The sequence below is a fragment of the Rhinoderma darwinii genome, chromosome 2, assembly GCF_050947455.1.
Source record: "Rhinoderma darwinii isolate aRhiDar2 chromosome 2, aRhiDar2.hap1, whole genome shotgun sequence".
NCBI classification, from domain to species: domain Eukaryota; kingdom Metazoa; phylum Chordata; class Amphibia; order Anura; family Rhinodermatidae; genus Rhinoderma; species Rhinoderma darwinii.
Window position 1 is genome coordinate 64,758,980 of NC_134688.1, and position 19,221 is coordinate 64,778,200.

Below are 19,221 nucleotides of genomic sequence, written 5' to 3' on the forward strand. Positions count from 1 at the left end.
TTGGTGGTAGTAGAGGTACTAGCCAACACAGACAGCAAGGGTGCAAGCAGTAGTAGCAGTAGTAGCAGCACATTAAAAAAAGAGACTGGAGAGTCACAGGACAAAGCCCTCTGGTGGGGCAGGCCTGCTTGTAGCAGACGGCACTGGGGTGGATTGGTGGTAGAAGTAGTAGCAGCTGCAGCACCAACAGCGGCACATTAAAAAAAGAGTGGACAGGACAGAATCCCATAGTAGCAGGCGGCAGTAGCAGGCGGCAGCAGCAGCAGCAATGTAAGATCTAATCAGTGGCATCAGGCACAGGGGTTTTAAAATCCTCACCGATCCACGCTTGATTCATTTTCAGAAACGTGAGATTTTCCAAGCTGTTGGCGGACAATCTTGTTCGCTTAGGGGTGACGAAGCCCCCTGCTGCGCTGAATACCCTCTCTGACGCTACACTGGAGGGTGGACAAGACAGTACACCCATGGCAAACTGGGCCAGTTCTTGCCAATGATCCAATCTGCTGACCCAGAAGTCCATGGGGTCTGGGATCAGCATTTCTGACGGAGAAAGGGCACAGTCCAAGTACGAGTGAACCTGGTTGTTTAGGTGCTGCACCTGGAGATGGTGAACATCCCTTTGGTGACTAGTGCTACGATGTGTGTCAGGTCGGGGTATTGGATGTAAAAATGTTGTCATCATATTTTCCAAACTGAATTGGCTGCTGCTGCTGCTGCCGCTGCTGCCACGGCTGCCGCCTATTGCAGAGGTAGCTCTGCCAGAGGCGGTGGAACGATGAGACAGTGGGGAGCGGAGAGTGGCCCCCTGGTCAGACATGCTTGCAGCGGGTGTCTGCCGTTTGAAAGCCATGACAAGCTGGCTGCATAGCTTCTCTCTATAATAAGCCAATTTTGCCTCCCTCTCGGAAGGCGCAAAAAACTCCCCCATTTTGGCTTTATACCGAGGGTCTAAAAGTGTGGCTATCCAGTAGTCATCTCTTTGCTTCATGCTAACAATACGACAGTCAGCGCGCAAGTAACGAAGCATACAGCTCGCCATCCTGGCCAGCGTTTCAGAGGGCCCGGTTGGTTCCATCTCCGCCCCATACTGCCATGGTTGTCCATCATCAAGGTCGTCGTCAGACTCGTCATCACCACCATCACTGTCATGTTGTGCGGCTGCCTCGTCCCCTATCCCTTCCTGTGATTCCATCTCCAAATCCAGCTCCTCTTCAGGTCCTGTTTCCTCATCCTCCTCCTCCTCCTCAACATCCATAGCCAGATGTGATCCTTCCTCCATCCTTTGCTGAATCATCGCTGTGAGCGTTTGCTCCATAATGAATATCAGCGGCATAACATCGTTCATTCCGCTAGCGTCACGGCTCACAAATCGTGTGGCCTCTTCAAAGGGCCTCAAAACGCGACATGCGTCTCTAACCAGCTGCCAGTGCCTGAGCTCGAAATTACACTGGCTCCAAACGCTGCCCGTCTGCTGCATCAGGAAATCATTCACGGCTTTCCGCTGTTCGTACAGACGGTCCAACATGTGCAGGGTGGAATTCCATCGTGTTGGAACGTTGCAAATCAGGCTGTGTTCTGGGAGATTGTTTTGACGCTGCAAGTCCAGGAGGGCGTGCTTAAATGCATACGAACGTCTAAAGCGAACGCAAACCCTCCTGGACATGGCCAGCACACCCTTCAAACCAACATATGACTTTAAGAAGCGTGTTATGACCAGATTGATCACATGTGCCATGCAAGGAGCGTGTGTCAGGTGACCTAGACGCAGTGCAGCCACAACGTTCTTGCCGTTATCAGAGACAACATTGCCCAGTGTGAGTTTCAGAGGAGACAGCCAGCGTGCGATTTCCTCCTTGATGCACAGCAGCAGCTCCTGCCCTGTGTGGCTTTTCTCGCCCAGGCTCAGCAGGTGTAAGACAGCGTTGTGGCGCTTCACCTTGCACCTATGAAAAGAGGAGGGAGGAGGAGTGGAAGATACGCTGTGTCCTGTCGGGGACGGGAAGACCTCCAAGGAGGAAGGCAAGGAGGAGGAGGAGGAGTAGGAGGAGAAGGATGGTAGGCGCCTGGTGTCCGGAGTTGAACTAGAAACATACAAGCGTGGAGGTGGTAATGCCTGGCATTGCTGCGTTGGTGCATCGGACTGCAAAATATTGACCCAGTGGGCCGTGAAAGACATGTACTGTCCCTGCCCATAGTTGCTGCTCCACGTGTCGACGGTGGCATGTACCCTGCTGCACACGGATAATTGCAAGGACTTGGACACCTTTTCCTCGACATGCTTGTGCAAGGCAGGGACAGCTGTTTTGGAGAAGTAATGTCGGCTAGGTATTCGCCACCTAGGCTGAGCGCACGCCATCAATTGCTTGAAGCCGGCGGAGTCGACCAGGTGGTACGGCAGCGACTGCACCACCAACAACTTTGCCAGGTGTGAATTAAGCCGCACGACAAGTGGATGACTGGGTATATATTGTTGCTTATTGGACAACGATTCCGTAATGGATAACTGACGGGACATAGGAGGAGCACTAGATGACAGTGATGATGATGATGACAACGACATGGTGGATAAGGCCTGGCTACTACTTAGATGACAGGGACTCGGAGCAGCAGCAGCAGCGGAAGAGGGGTCTTCATTAGATGTACATGATGGTGGGGCATGTTGATTGTCCCACATGGCCTTGTGATGCCGTTCCATGTGTTTACGTAGAGCAGTAGTTCCTACATTGCTGCCCTGCCCACGCCTTACTTTCTGCTTGCAGATACGGCACTGTGCCATGTTTTCCTCCTCTGGGAAGGTACAGAAAAATTGCCACACGGCAGAGTACCGTAAAGAGGTAGTACCACGTCCACCACCACCACCACCACAACCACCCGAGCTTGCCCCTTGTCTGGCAGGCTTTTTTCGGGAACCTACACCAGCATCTGTGTCGCCGTCACCGGCTCCTGAGCTGACCCTACCGCTGCAACGTTTTGCAGATTGACTTCTGCCCCTACCTCGGCTTGGCTGTTTATCACATCCAGTGCCGCCACTACTACCCTCCTCCTCTGACGCCGTCATCACCTCGTCACCTGGTTCCCACGTCCTGTCTAAAACAACATCATCATCATAGCCTTCCTCATCATCCCCGCCACTTCTGTCACTGTGTTGTGAATGTGATGTGACATCATGGCGGGCTCCATGCCCCCCCTCATTACTGCGTCTGCCACCACGGCTACCACCACCAACACCCCCACTACCGCAGCTATGCGTCTCGGTCACCGCTTCCACCTCCACCACCGCCGCAACACACTCCGTTGGCTGACTCGCGGAAAACAAATCATCATCATCACTATGTTGTTCAGTATCTTCCTTCGCACCCGAGGAGATGTCTCTTAGGACTCTCAGGAAAGATGGCTTCCCGCTAGGAAGGGGGAGCGAAGACATAGATGATGGAATGGAAACGCTAGAAATACCTATATTACTACTGTCACCGTGCCAAGGAACTGTAGAGGATCTGGAATCCAACGAAACCTGGCTTGAAGCCAGATCGTCAGAGTCTTCCTGCTGAGATGACCGCGAGCCAGCCAACCAGTCCACAATGGCCGTATTGTCTAAAGTAACCCGCCCACCGGAGGAGATGGACAAGTCTGGCTTGCTGATACTACTACTAGCAGGCACATGGCAGCTGCTACTAGTGGAACTGGGCACATGTCTTGTGCCACAAATGCTGCTACTGGGTCTGGCACCAACAGATCCAACATTTGGACTGGAAGAGGAGACGGCATGGGTGTTTCTTCCTCTACCCCGTCCTTTCACAACCTTTTTTTTCCCAGACATTTCAGAGCCCCTTTTAAAAGCGTATTCACACACGGACACTGGCTTGGCAAATGGCAATGAATGAGAATTTCAATCAGCCTCGCTGCAGTGCACTCAGGGAATGCTGGGCCTTGTAGTACTACTAGGCTGCCTGTATGGCAAGTTGGATTGTTATTCCAGCGATGAGCCCCTTTTAAAAGCGTATTCACACACGGACACTGGCTTGGCAAATGGCAATGAATGAGAATTTCAATCAGCCTCGCTGCAGTGCACTCAGGGAATGCTGGGCGTTGTAGTACTTCTAGGCTGCCTGTATGGCAAGTTGGATTGTTATCCTGTTAATAACGGCCAGGGATGAGCCCCTTTTAAAAGCGTATTCACACACGGACACTGGCTTGGCAAATGGCAATGAATGAGAATTTCAATCAGCCTCGCTGCAGTGCACTCAGGGAATGCTGGGCCTTGTAGTACTACTACTACCACTACTACAAAGGCTGCCTGTATTGCAAGTTGGATGCAATGGGGATGAGCCCCTTCTAAAAGCGTATTCACACACGGACACTGGCTTGGCAAATGGCAATGAATGAGAATTTCAATCAGCCTCGCTGCAGTGCACTCAGGGAATGCTGGGCCTTGTAGTACTACTAGGCTGCCTGTATGGCAAGTTGGATTGTTATTCCAGGGATGAGCCCCTTTTAAAAGCGTATTCACACACGGACACTGGCTTGGCAAATGGCAATGAATGAGAATTTCAATCAGCCTCGCTGCAGTGCACTCAGGGAATGCTGGGCCTTGTAGTACTACTACTACCACTACTACAAAGGCTGCCTGTATTGCAAGTTGGATGCAATGGGGATGAGCCCCTTCTAAAAGCGTATTCACACACGGACACTGGCTTGGCAAATGGCAATGAATGAGAATTTCAATCAGCCTCGCTGCAGTGCACTCAGGGAATGCTGGGCCTTGTAGTACTACTAGGCTGCCTGTATGGCAAGTTGGATTGTTATCCTGTTAATAACGGCCAGGGATGAGCCCCTTTTAAAAGCGTGTTCACACACGGACACTGGCTTGGCAAATGGCAATGAATGAGAATTTCAATCAGCCTCGCTGCAGTGCACTCAGGGAATGCTGGGCCTTGTAGTACTTCTAGGCTGCCTGTATGGCAAGTTGGATTGTTATTCCAGGGATGAGCCCCTTTTAAAAGCGTATTCACACACGGACACTGGCTTGGCAAATGGCAATGAATGAGAATTTCAATCAGCCTCGCTGCAGTGCACTCAGGGAATGCTGGGCCTTGTAGTACTACTAGGCTGCCTGTATGGCAAGTTGGATTGTTATTCCATGGATGAGCCCCTTTTAAAAGCGTATTCACACACGGACACTGGCTTGGCAAATGGCAATGAATGAGAATTTCAATCAGCCTCGCTGCAGTGCACTCAGGGAATGCTGGGCCTTATAGTACTACTACTACCACTACTACAAAGGCTGCCTGTATTGCAAGTTGGATGCAACGGGGATGAGCCCCTTATAAAAGCGTATTCACACACTGGCTGAGTAGTGAGTAGTGGATGAGCCCCTTCGATTTCTGAATTCCTGCCTTTTAGATTCCTAAAGCTTTCCCTTACTGCACAGAGATGCTATTCCTACAGCTCCTGTCTGTAAAATGGCCGCTGAGCTCCGTGCATAGACTTTTATTGCAGGCTTGAGCCCGCCCCTATGCTGCCTCCCGATTGGCTGGGAGAGCCGTTTGCAAGGCATTATGGGGTAGCCTGATGTCAGGTGATCTTCTGTAATCCTCCATTTTAGATGTAACATGTGGCAGGCGCCAAAATGTAGCCGGGTTCGGTCAAAACGGGTTCGGCCGAACCCGGTAAAGTTCGGATTCGCTGCGAACCGAACTTTTCCTGAAGTTCGGACCGAAACCGGGTTCGGTTGTCCCGGTTCGCTCATCTCTACCCATAAGCCCAAAAAAGAGCCCAATAGCTGTTTAGGGGGACACGTCTACCTACATAAATTAGCCTCAGAAAGCAGCATCGTATGAGTACTAGTTTAGTCATGTTTTTCTAATTTTTATGGGTTTTCTTCCTTTTAATATTTGATTCAGTTGTGAAGAATTTCCTGCTTTCCTCCCATATGCTTCCTTACCTCTTCGCACAAAATTATATTTTTTACTCAGAGTTACAAATATCATTGAGGGCCCATTCACACAAACGTGAATAACGTCCGTGTGCTACGCATCAAATCACTCTCAGCACACGGACCCATTGAAACTCACTGCATGTCCTATACTGGTGCGTTTTCACACACCTACGCGCCCATTGAAGTCTATGGATGTGTGAAACAACGCACTGCACACGGATGCACACCCTTGTGTGGCGCGTGATTTGCATATCTATTCGATTGAAAATAAAAAAAAGATGTGCTTTGCGAGTGCATGAATAATGCATGCCACTCGCAAGACACACCAATGCATAACACAACACACAAGGACCAGGGTCACGCGCTTTGTGAATGATGCCTTAGAGTAAAGACAACTTGGACAGTGATTTAGGTCTTATGTGCTTTGGCAAACAAACGGTATGATGCAGCACTTCATGAAACATTCTCAGGACTTTGTCTTTATGTACTGGGGGCATTTATAATGTTTATACAATAAAGGACCAGTACGCTTACGTGTTTCAAACGCCAATTGCGTTCTTAGTCAAAGCCATTATATGCTTCGGTATTGCTTATTATTTCACTCTTTCCGTTAAGTACCTCATGGCTCTCTGAATAAACCCATAATGTAAAAGCATGTTGATAGGTTAAAGAAGACCTCCAGTGGTAACACAACTTTCCATGTCTTCATTCCCACCTGTAAACACACTCTCTACACTTCTTTTATGTATCCTGTACTTACTTTTTGAACTGCTGTCTTGTCTGTGCTTTAAAAAAGCCTCAATCTTGACTCTTAGATTTCCCCAGCTTTCTCTTCCTCTCTGCTTTGTTATCAATCCACTGAGAAACCATAAATATACAGACAGGGAGGCAGCACTATATTCTTCTATATTATACCTGTGTGACAGGAACCGGTCTATGCATCAGCGATAGCTGATGATAGAAGTTTCTCTCCCCCCCCCCCCCCCCCCCCCTGTGTAAAACTAGTGTGGTACAGGAACTGCTGAAGCATGTGATGGGTGACACAAGAATTTCCATAGACTCTAGTAGAGAAAGCGTGTCACCGAGCCTGATTCACACTACTGTTAAGCAACCATCCCAGTCTGAGATATAGAGATAGAAGCATCAAGAAAAATAACAGGTGAGAGGCTGACCGATGGAGTACCATAATGGTACACGTGGGAAGTTTAGTTTTGGCCAGTGTCCCTTTAAATTCTTCTAAAATTGTTCTTTGTGTGGATACATGTGTACATTAGAAAAATGTTTAGTGGGGCAGATGTGATTTGAGAATGAATTCTCTGTATTTTCAGCTCTATATAAAATTCAGTCTTCTGGTTCTAAATATCTGCTCCTATGTCTTTTCTTAGGTCTGGACCATTACAGACCTGAGGTCTTTGAACATAGCAGACGACTTCTACTTCACCTTTTGATTGCACTATCCTGTAATAGTAATTTCTCTAGCATAGCGTCTGTTCTTCTACATTCCCGAGAGATTAATGAAGCCAAAACATTGACCGTGCAGTCCTCCAGCCACTCAGAATACCCATACACAGGTAATCACAAAAATTCCCAGACGTATTCATCAATCAGGTTTGATGTTTACAAAAAGGGAAGAAATCTAATGTGGTCTTCTATCCAATGAATGCTGGAAATAAATGTTGGAATAATTCACAACATAGCGAAAGTTTCTTTAGGCTGGATTCACACGAGCATGTTCGGTCCGTAAAGGACGGAACGTATTTCGGCCGCAAGTCCCGGAGCGAACACACTGCAGGGAGCTGGGCTCCTAGCATCATAGTTATGTACGACGCTAGGAGTCCCTGCCTCTCTGTGGAACTACTGTCCTGTACTGAAAACATGATTACAGTACGGGACAGTTGCTCCGCAGCGAGGCAGGGACTCCTAGCGTCGTACATAACTATGATGCTAGGAGCCCGGCTCCCTGCAGTGTGTTCGGTCCGAGACTTGCGGCCAAAATACGTTCCGTCCTTTACGGACCGAACATGCTCGTGTGAATCCAGCCTTACGGCTGTGATCCTTCCATCACTAAGCAGGCAGAGCATCTTTTCATCTACATCGATTTTTGGCCACCAATGGAAACATTTTACCAATGGCCCTAAAATTTATCAGACGGGTTTATACAATGGAAATGCCAATTATTTACAGGGCTATTCCCATTTTAGAATGTTATGGCATATCACTAGAATATGATCGTTGGGGGTCGGACCCCATCGATCAAGTGAAAAGGGGCTGTGTGGTAGTTCCTTTCCTGGCGGATGGTTGGGAGCCGCTGTATAGGGAAAATCTGCAATGGGTCACCAGCGCTTAATCAATGCTGCTGCTACTTCATTCTGAGGATGGGAGGGATCCCCAGCAGTAGGACCCCAACTAATCTTAACAATATGCCATTAATTAATAAAGTGAGAAAACTCCTTCAATGTGATTAAAAAGCACACAAAAATGGTGTATAGTAGGTTTCATTTTAATTTTACTAGTAGAAATTAGATTAAATCCATGTCATGTACTTCTAGTTGAATTATTTGGGACGTTTGTAGTTGGTTGAATTTTTTTCCCCACCTAATCACTATTGTTGCCCCCAATCACCAGATGCCCATGCTGTCTAACTGCACTTCTCCTACCACCCTCTACCATAGACAGAAACATGAACACTTGTACATTTTCTTATACATTGCTCTACGTTTTCATAGTTTGCAAATATCAGTTGCAATATGGAATTTGCAAGAAAAGAAAAAGCCTGTCTGAGCCCTTAGACGTGTCTGTGTGCGTGCTGCAGGGAGATATGCTACATTCCTGTATTATCTTTGGCAGGAGGCTTTGACTTTCTCCGGGAGTACCAGTCTTCTCCAGTGCCAGACTCTGGCCTCAGTTCTAGTTCTACCTCCTCCAGTATCAGCCTTGGAGGAAGCATTGGGAACATCCCCCAGATCAGCCAGGAGATTGAAGATGTTGACTCATCAGCTGAGATGGATGAAAAAGCCAACAAGTTAATAGAGTTCCTGACTACCAGGTGAGCGTGCGGTAGGAGGAGGTTATTTTATCTGAACTCTTAAATATGCTGCTGACACCCTAACTTTTTATGAGGCCTGTGATAGGAAATCATATTCTGATTCTGGTCATTAGTGTTTGTGTAGCATGAACAATACCCAGTTATTTTCCTCATAGCAATGTTCTCTATAAAGTGAACAATACAGAAAGGGTTAATAGGTTAATGGCGCTCTACCTTGAAGGGTTCTGTTCACGATCAACATGTTAGTACATTTCTCTGCATGCAAATGCCGAACCCGTTCGATTAGGTTTTTTTTGGAAGGGTTTCTAAAGGGGTTGTCCGGTTTCAGTAAATTGTAATTAATTTTTTCGTATTCTAAAAAAAATTATACAATTTTCTAATATAGTTTCTGTATTAATTTCTCATGGTTTTTAAGATCTCTGCTTGTTGTTCAGTAGGAACATTCATTGTTTACTTCCCATTTCTGTCCGTGGTCATGTGATGGACATACAGGGGCTGGGATCATTTAAAGACACAGCTCTGTTACACATACTGTAATGAGCCGCGCACCTGTGTGTCCATCACATGACCATGGACAGAATTTTATTCACTGGAAGTAAACAATGAATGTTCCTACTGAATGACAACAAACAGATCATTAAAACTGTGAGGAATTCATACAGATAGTATATTGGAAAATTGTATAACTCTTATTTATACAAAAAATAACTTTTATTTGCTGAAAGTGCACAAGCCCTTTAAGACCCAGTTCACACAGAGTTTTTTTTATGTGGAAACAGCGTCTGAATCAGCAGCAAACAACGTCCGAAACCGCCTACCATTGATTTTAATGGGAGGCGGAGGTGCTCTCCTTACCCGAGTGGCTTTTAGCCGCTCGTGGGGAAAAAAGGCACCATGTGCTTTCTTGCCACGGTTCCACCTCACATCAATGGGAAGCAGAAAAGGTGTTTTCCGCTGTGTTTTGTGCCCGCGGGATGACGGGATCTGAATTGATTTGGGCCATAAATCTACAACTCTCATGCAGGGTCATAGTCTGGCCTAGTAAATGATGCCGGGAAATGCCCCTCGCAGAAGTTTGCCAATGGAACCCACCAAAAATCGAATGCAGAATTTCTCAACCTTTTACCTCAGGAAAAAATGATTCCCTTCCCGATGGACCTCAACAACTACCTAATTCTAATATCACTAGGTTATAAGGAACATCAGGGTGGCCCAGAAACACTGATCAAATGTCTATTATTCCTGGTAGGTTAACTTTCAAAGAAAACCCATTTAAGATATTGGATTTTTCTTTCTGATTGTGTTGTTTCCCCCCAAGATAAGCAGCATGAGCCCTCTGTCTGCTAACCCTATATGACATTTTCCATGGCTCCATAGATGTTTGAGGAATGGAGGATTTGACCATTTCAATTCTTGGCCTAAAACATGTTTGGTCCTGAAGTAATTTAAGTGTATGGCCAGCAGCTGTGTCAATATGATATCTGTGTAATGCCATCGCATTATAATACTTGACATTTCTTAGAAATGGCCGAATGACTCTTTATGGCTGTGCGCCAAGTACCCATGGAGTACAGCATAATATGTCAAATAAAGGGAATTATCTTGACCAAAATCTGTACTTTCAGTCTCCTAACCTCTGGGTAAGGAATACACGAGTAAATAATTTAGCCGATACTACCAGCAATCAGAATTTTCATAGATGATCTATATATTTATGGTAACCAAATCATCATCTTCTGATGGTCCTTATTGTTCATATTGTAGCATAAAGCAGTCGTTACCCAACAATTCCCAATACAACCATTGCAAGTTGTGTCTCTGGTTCTTAGTCATAGTCGTATAGTACAGCTCAGAAAACCAGTACGGGTAATTTAGATAATTTTACATAGTTTAATAAAAAAAATCTATGAAGATGTTATACGTTTAGTGGAAAAGGCATGATCATAGTGTATAAGGCATGAGGATATTATTGTATTAACTCACATTTTACTGGCTGCCTTTCCTGTTGTTGGTCTATGGAATGTCTACGGCAGGGGTGGGGAACCTTTTTTCTGCCAAGGGCCATTCGGATATTTATATCATCATTCGGGGGCCATACAAAATGATCAATTTAAAAATGAACCTGCTAAATTTGTTCAAACATTTAATTAGCCCACCCCTAATGTGACGACTGGAGCTGCTTCTCTTTGTTGAGGTGTGTGATGTTAGCCGGTATTGATGATGTGGCTACTGTGTCGGTCAGTCCGGAGCAGTTGTCTCTTTGGTAAGTTTTGAAGTTGTTCCTACTTACTTAGGGTTTTCCCATCAGGGCCATTTATGACATATCTACAGGATAGATGATAAATGTCAGATAGATGCAAGTCCCACCTCTGGGACCTGCACCTATCTCTAGAACGGGGCCCCTTAAACCCTGTTCTATCTCTCTGTGTTCCGGCTGATTTCCAACCATGAAGAAGAAAACCGCATAGCTCGCTGAGCTACGCTGTTTCCTTAACTCCCATAGTAGTGAATGGCAGTTACGGAAGCAGCGTAGCATGCGAGTTACGCGGTTTCTGTAACTACTATTCAGTTCTATGGGTGTAAAGGATCTGCCAGACACAGCTTCTGTGTCGACGCCCGTGGTTAATCAGTCTGCACCTGCTCCTAAGTCTGATAGAGTGACTCGATCATCTACCACTCGGGCTGGGAGGCTGAGAAGTGGGAGAGCCTATCACAGCCTGGCCAGACGGAGCTAGCTCCCGCCCTCTGTCTATTTATACCTTCATTTCCTGCTCCTCCTTTGCCTGTGATTCTGCCTGTTTCCTGGCTCTGCTGCTGGCTGCTTGTACTATTGACCTCTGCTTCATATTGACCCTGACTTTACTGACTACTCTCCTGCTCTGCGTTTGGTACCTCGTACACTCCTGGTTTGACTCGGCTTGTTCACTACTCTTGTTACTCACGGTGTTGCCGTGGGCAACTACCCCATTTCCCTTAGCTTCTGTGTACCCTTGTCTGTTTGTCTGTCGTGCACATATTGAGCGAAGGGACCGTCGCCCAGTTGTACGCCGTCGCCTAGGACGGGTCGTGCAAGTAGGCAGGGACTGAGTGGCGGGTAGATTAGGGCTCACCTGTCTGTCTCCCTACCCCGTCATTACAATGGGACTTACGGAAACCACGTAGCTCAGCAAGTTATGCTGTTTTCTTCTTCATGGTCAGAAATCACAAGCATCAGCCACAACACAAAGAGGTAGAACGATGTTTAGGGGTCCTGTTCTTGAGATAAATCTGGGACCCAGAGGTGGGACCCACATCTATCGGACATTATCCTGTGGATATATCCTAAATGTCTTTGATGAAAAAAGCCCCTTTAAGTTACCTGACCTCACTTCGAGTAAGTAGGGCGGGGTGGACGGAGCCAAGGAGGGAACGACAAGGCGGCAGCGGCGGTCAGAGTGAGGTTGGGGCATACTGTGACAGAAGTGGACCAGTCTCGTCACCTGACCTCACGTCACTGATTCGGGTCAGGTGACCGGACTGGTCCACTCTTGGGCTGGCAAAGTCCAGTCACCTGACCACGTCAGTGGCTCAGTTCAGGTGACAGGACTGGTCCACTCTTGGGCCGTCACGCACCGACCTCACTCAGACTGCTGCTGCCCGTCAGCCCTTCTGCTCCTAAATGTGAGTGAGTACGGCGGACTCATGGCGGCAGTCAGAGTGAGGTTGGGCCAGACCAAATGATCCGGGCCGGACGTTACCCACCCCTGGTCTACAGCATGAGGTAGTATCAATGAGGTTGTTTTGTTTTTAGAAAGTCTATTTTCTAACCCCGTATTAGGGCGTTCAGAATTAATAAATGGGCTTCCCCTAGCCTGTGGTGAGAGCAGCTATAAAGAATGTCTCGTCCTCTGGAGGACCCAGTACATCAAAGCGTTAGCTGGCCAGGCCATTAATTGTAATAGGCATTGTGTAATGCTTAATTTTTCCTGTGGTGGTGCTGCATGGGAATTTAACACTTTCTGCAGGTTCCCTCAAAGATTACAGCTGATTGCTGGGGATCCCAGAGGTGGGTGAACCTTCTAAAAAAAATAAAAAATGGACTGGAGACAATGGTTTTAATAAATTTGAGAAATATAAATAAAAGTTACTCTCTATTCATTTATAATGTATCACAAGACACTTCAGTTATCTAAAAAATGTTTATCCAGTTGGTGGTTTGGGAAGAAAAACTCTAGAGACTGATAGAATTCAATAGCGCCATCTACTGATATCACATAAGCTTGTTTCACAGATACTAGTTAAAGCTGTAGGCACCTTTTGGGATCTGGGTTTTTCTTTTATATTGAAATGCATTTATTTGGAGATAATTAGAAAACGGAGTGTGCCTTAGCAAACGAAAGGTCATTAGCTATTAAGGGAAATTAAATTTACTCTCATACCAATAAATGTATGGTCTTCCATTCTTTCAGGGCCTTTGGGCCACTCTGGTGTCATGAAGATATCACACCCAAGAACCAGAATTCCAGAAGTGCAGATCAGCTCACCAACTTCTTACGGCATGTAGTGTCTGTATTTAAAGACTCGAAATCCGGTAATGCTTTTTGTCTGATTAATAAAATGTCATTCTTAATTTTATTTTATTTCCATTTTTTTGGGGTAATGTTTAAGTCTTTGAATGTGTCTCGATAAAAGTTTGATTAAGGCCCTTGTCAGACGGCTGTGTTTAAGGGTTTGGTTCATTAGAACCGCTTGGGGTCCAGGTTGTGCTGCCATCTTAAACCGGCTTTACTCTAAAAAAAAAAAAAAAAAAATCCCAATGCTCTGTGTGTTGTTTCTTTTTTGTTTTTTTTAATCAGTACAAGATTTATATCTCATGACCCCGTAAGCACAAAGGGGGCAATTTATTAAAAATGGCATTTTATTTGCCGGTCTTAATGGTAGGAAAATTGGAATAAACTGCGACACATTTATTTAGTGGCGAAAGCCTCTTAATAAATGTGTTGCATCTTTCAGCTAGGCCATGCGCCACAATTGTAGTGCAACGACGACGGCCATGCGCCATCCATTCTCCCCATCAACCGTTAAAAAAACAAAAAACCATACTCACCTGAACGCTCCTCTTCTCCCCTCAGGCTCCCTCATTACTCCACCTCGGCTCATACAAGATCCAGATGCCGAGTAGCCTCAAGGCCTTATATGGGACATAGCACTCAACGTCATCAGTGGTGCGTCGCATACAACATCCTGATGCTGCACGACGTCGGTACGTTGTATGAGCCGCGTTGGAGTTATATGTGAGCCCGTGGGGAGAAGAGCGGTGAGGTAAATATTACTTGACCAGGAACAATCAGAGCTGCATCACATGTATAAAAGTATTGAATGAAGACTAATGAATTAACTTCCAGTGCATTATTTATAATATGGCACTGACTATTAAGAGGGGCCCCTTCCCTCAAGGCTGCCCCTAGGCAGGTGCATAGAGGATGAATTTACATGTCTTCTCGATATTTCTAAATACACATTCATTTCATTTGATTTTTTTATGTGATGTAAATACCTTATGGTCTAAGATTTTTTGCCATTCTTCGGTGGATCTTGGTGTCTATTGCTTTATTAGACATGGTGCTGCACTGCCCCCTGCTGTGTCCCTGTATAATGACTCCTCCTACGGGATCCCTATCAGTCGTCTCTAGTCCACTGCCAGCCAGATCTAAAAACAAATTTATTCATCATGTATGGCAGAATGAGAGATCATCTGTATCCACGACACTTTTTAATATGAAGCTTCCTGGATCATTAGCCACTTTGACACTGCTGGACGTTAACATGCTCAGAAAATTCAGTGAGAAAAGCAATTCAGGGTAAAACTCAACATTAGGCATCATGCACATGACATTTCTTTTCGGGGACCGCAAAACACAAATCCTAGTGGCTTCCGTGGTCTGTAAAAAAATAATTCTGGACCCATACAATAGAATGGGTGAGAAGGACCGCAAATACGGACAAGAATAGGACATGTTTTATAATTTGCAGAACGGATATACGGATCCGCAAAAAAAACTGATGTGTGCCCCATACAAATGAATTTCGTTACACAGAGTAGTAAAAAACAGGGACAAGCGCTTCATGTGTGGGGGACCTTAGGTTTTTTGGGGTGGTGTTTGCAGTTATTCTCACCTTTTTTTGTTGTGCAGTGAGGCACAACTCAACGCATGTTATAGTCAATGTATCCCATCCACGGAACTGTCCGCCGTGAGTCTTCCCAAATCTCTCGAAGGAAGCTGATAATTCAATAGGAATAAAAAGGTATAAAAATAAGTAGTTACTCTGAGACTCTCTGTGGTGCTGTTCCTCAGGGAAAATGCAAAGGCTCTTTTGTCTTCATGTATAAAAGAGTTTTATTGCATAAAAAGTAATCGCAGTGTACAAGATTACGCGTTTCGAGCCTGAACCAGGCTCTTCATCGGATGAAAACACTGTGGCTCAGTATGCTATCCACAAAGAAAACAGATAGGACACTGAAGAATATAACGGTCGTGTGCATGAGCCCTTAGGGGTTATTATTTTTGTTTTTTGTTTTTTCTTGTTTTTGATGGTTCTTATTACATTTCAATAGATAGCATCTGTTTTAAGAAGGCTCTACTGTACTGCCCATTAAGGTTCTGTTCACACTAGCGTCATGGCTTCTATTTATAACAGATCCGTAGTAGAAGAATCCAAACGGTCCCCATTGACATTATTGGAATCCGCTGGCGTCCCAGTTTTGACGGCAAGAATATTGCTGCAGACTGCGATATTTTTTCTGCCAAAAATACCGGAATAGCCAATTGAACCCCTACATGTGTGAAAAGAGCCTACTTTTTTTTTCTAGGAACTAAATTTAGTTCCCCTGACAACCATAACCTGTCTGTCTATCCAGTCTTAAAAAATTCTTTCTTAAAACAAAATTAATTTCCAAATTTAAGAAAAATATTGTAAAATTTTGGAAAAATACTATTAACTAATGTTACATACTCTAATGAAAGTGTCCGATAAATTGTAAATGATCTTGTTTCATGTTCTGGCTCAGGCTTCCACTTGGAGCAGCACCTAAGTGAGGTGGCTTTACAGACTGCACTTGCCAGCTCTTCAAGACATTATGCTGGTCGCTCTTTCCAGATCCTTCGAGCCCTAAAGCAGCCGCTCTCTGCCCATGCCTTGTCTGACCTTCTTTCTAGGTTGGTAGAGGTTATAGGAGAGTATGGAGATGAAATTCAGGTATGTCCAGCTTACATTGTTGGCACAAATTGCTATGTCAGTGACAGAGTGTTCCTTAGAATTTTGGTTAACTTGAGAATACTATGGAAAAAACCTACAAACACAGACCATGATACTTGTATAGATGTGGCAATCTGATTATGGCAGGTGCTCAAATATTTGTAAAAGTATACATTTTATTAAATCCAAAAATTTAAAAACACATGTATCTCAATATAAAATTCAGAGATGACTAACCACAGTGAGGTAATGGACACCAAATAGCAACAGTCATTAATGCACAAAAGTACAAAATCTAAACATGTCACAACATGGGTACAAAAATAGAGTTTATGCCTTTAATTAAATATGTACACCGGCACAGAGACGAAGGCCTTGAGCCGAAACGCGCGTCAGGGTGTGACGCCAGGTAGCCATTACTGATCTCATCTCTATATATGCCATCTACTCATTTTTATAGCTTATTAAAATACTATTTAAATGTCATCTAAACCTCACCTAACAATTACAAGTTAGATGTATGCATGGAGATTGAGACTACATCATCTCTCTCTCTGTGCCTGTGTACATATTTCATTAAAGGCATAAACTCTATTTTTGTACTCATGTTGTGATATGTTTACATTTTTGTACCTTCGTGTATTAATGACTGTTGCTAGTTGGTGTCCATTACCTCACTGTGGTTAGTCATCTCTGAATTTTCTATTGAGATACATGTGTTTTTAAATTTTGGTATTTAATAAAATTTATACTTTTATAAATATTTGAGTGTCATAGACTCTATTTTGTTGTAAGTTATTGTTCTCCATTGAGTTAAATTATATAATTTGTTATTCTTGCATAACATCAGGCATATGTATGCCTCCCACTACATACTGGTTATAAGCATGGGATTATTCCCATCATGGTAGAGGGGATTTATGGTTGATCTCTGCTTTAGGTTTAGCTCACATGGGTGAGTCCATAAATATTAGGGTCAAGCTCTTCTGTCCTGTCCTGTCACCTGTCCGAACATGTCTGTTTTAGTAAATAATTGTATTCCCTATGAAATAACAATGCTGCCGCATATTTTCTTAGATCTCTATGTTCTGCCGTTCCTGTTATTCCTAATAGAAATGTATGAATAAATCAACAACTGGGTGTCACCATTCCCCTCGTCAATAGGGGCGTGTCCCATCATACCCTGACATCATCGCCACTGATTGGACATTTTAAGTTTGTAGGGACTCGCCCCAATTACAAGGGGAATGGTAACACCCAGTAGTCAATGTATTCATACATTTCCAGGAGGAATAACAGAAGGAAGGCACAATGCAGAACTCTTAAAAAACGGGTCTCTTTTGAGGGAGACCTCCCCCTACCAAGAGATTTCCAATCTGGGCATTTACGATTCCACTGATGATTCTTAGCAGCCATCTTCAAAGTGTCAATACATTACATTTGGAATTGCCCCTTACCAGCCATGTACACAATCGCTATTGATATCTAGAGTTCAGAGATCTTCCAACATCCTAAATGTGGCAGCACATTTGGCCATGAAGGCCAGGGGGTAAACTGGGATTTGGCATTTCTCGATTTTCCATTTTTCTTTTGCACTAGTCTAAAGGCTATGTACACCTTTGAGGCCATTTTTTTTTTAAATAAATAGATTAGTCAGTGTGTTTAGTGTAACTTTGTATTTAGTCTTCATTAAAAAATGGTTTTACTTTTGGAGATACAGCTGTTCTGTATTCTCTATACAGAGCAGCTGTATCGCTTGTTTTACACTGAATCAGTCAGTCCCGCGGACCAGACGGGTTCAGTGTTGGTGGGTCCGCAGGATCCAACTGTAAACTATCACATCTATGTTCATAAGGTGAGGGTACACATAGGGTACTGTGCATTTTCTTTATTTATCATATCTTATTCTTGTATTACTTATTAACAATTTTGAATGTAATATTTCTTTCTTATTATGGCAGGGCTACGTCATGGAAGTCCTTCTTACACTGGAAGCCGCAGTTGATAACTTAGCTGACTGCCTTAAGAACAGCGATCTGCTGGCTGTGCTGTCCAGGTATATATTATTAGTCTAGCAATAGTCACCCATAGCAGGCTGCAGTCTACATTTTGGCTGTATAGTACATTGAACATTGCAAGAACATACTGTATAGCACAATAATGATTCTAACTAAGTGCTAAATGTATCTGATTCTCAAAACTTTTGTGGCAAGTTATAAAAAGTTCAAAACTAATTCTCTGTACTGGACGGTTAAGCATGTACAAAATTATTAAGGTCTCTATGATTAATCATAATCATGACCAAACCTGTCCATAAATTACATGGTCAATTATTCATTGGAATCACTGGCTTCTAATACAAAATTTTCCCTGCAGTGGGCGCTGCAAAGGAAATGTATAGCCAGTTGCTAGGGTTTCTGAGGTTTGACCCAGGGCAATCAGCTCATCGCCAAGTGGGGTCTAGACAAGGGTTGTCTTCATGAGATAAATTATGAGATATTTGATTATTTACACATGCTTGTGCGTTAATTAAATAAATATTGGACTGTATATCATTTTTAAAAGGGAAAATACAACCAATATATCACATAACATTTATAAATGCGGGGTTAAAGTGCCCATATAGGTTAGATGAAAGTCGGCCAAACCTGACAATTTTTAAGTAACTGACTAATGTGTATGGAGGGTGTCCCAACCTTCCCCAGACACCAGATGTCGGGGGAAAGACTGATCGGGCATGCTTGACTTAAGCTTGCCCGATCCTTTGTTCCCGCAGGAGGTAAGCCGCCGCCAGAGGACTAGCAGCAGTTTAGTCCTCTCACCCCCATTGAAAACACATGAATGCTTGGCCTAGCCTGTATGTGTATGTGGATTCCGCAGGATTAGCTGTTGTAAGTGTATGGACACCTTTTGACATGGCCACACCCCAGACTATATCTGGTAGCCCCACTTAGAAACAGAATTGTCATTAAGTATCTTTCCTTGTGTTCTATCCCAGTGTTTT

General features: G+C 44.5%; 1 protein-coding gene across 7 annotated transcripts in view; it reads left to right on the forward strand.

Annotated features, from left to right (window-relative positions):
- Positions 1 to 19,221, forward strand: part of FRY (FRY microtubule binding protein) — a 420,217-nt gene that overhangs the window by 344,722 nt on the left and 56,274 nt on the right. For all 7 annotated transcript variants that reach the window (XM_075851697.1, XM_075851698.1, XM_075851696.1 and 4 more), the window contains 5 exons: positions 7,321 to 7,506; positions 8,783 to 8,981; positions 13,430 to 13,551; positions 16,030 to 16,217; positions 18,179 to 18,273. In XM_075851697.1, the coding sequence (XP_075707812.1) occupies positions 7,321 to 7,506; positions 8,783 to 8,981; positions 13,430 to 13,551; positions 16,030 to 16,217; positions 18,179 to 18,273 (790 nt within the window). The remainder of the gene's footprint in view (positions 1 to 7,320; positions 7,507 to 8,782; positions 8,982 to 13,429; positions 13,552 to 16,029; positions 16,218 to 18,178; positions 18,274 to 19,221) is intronic.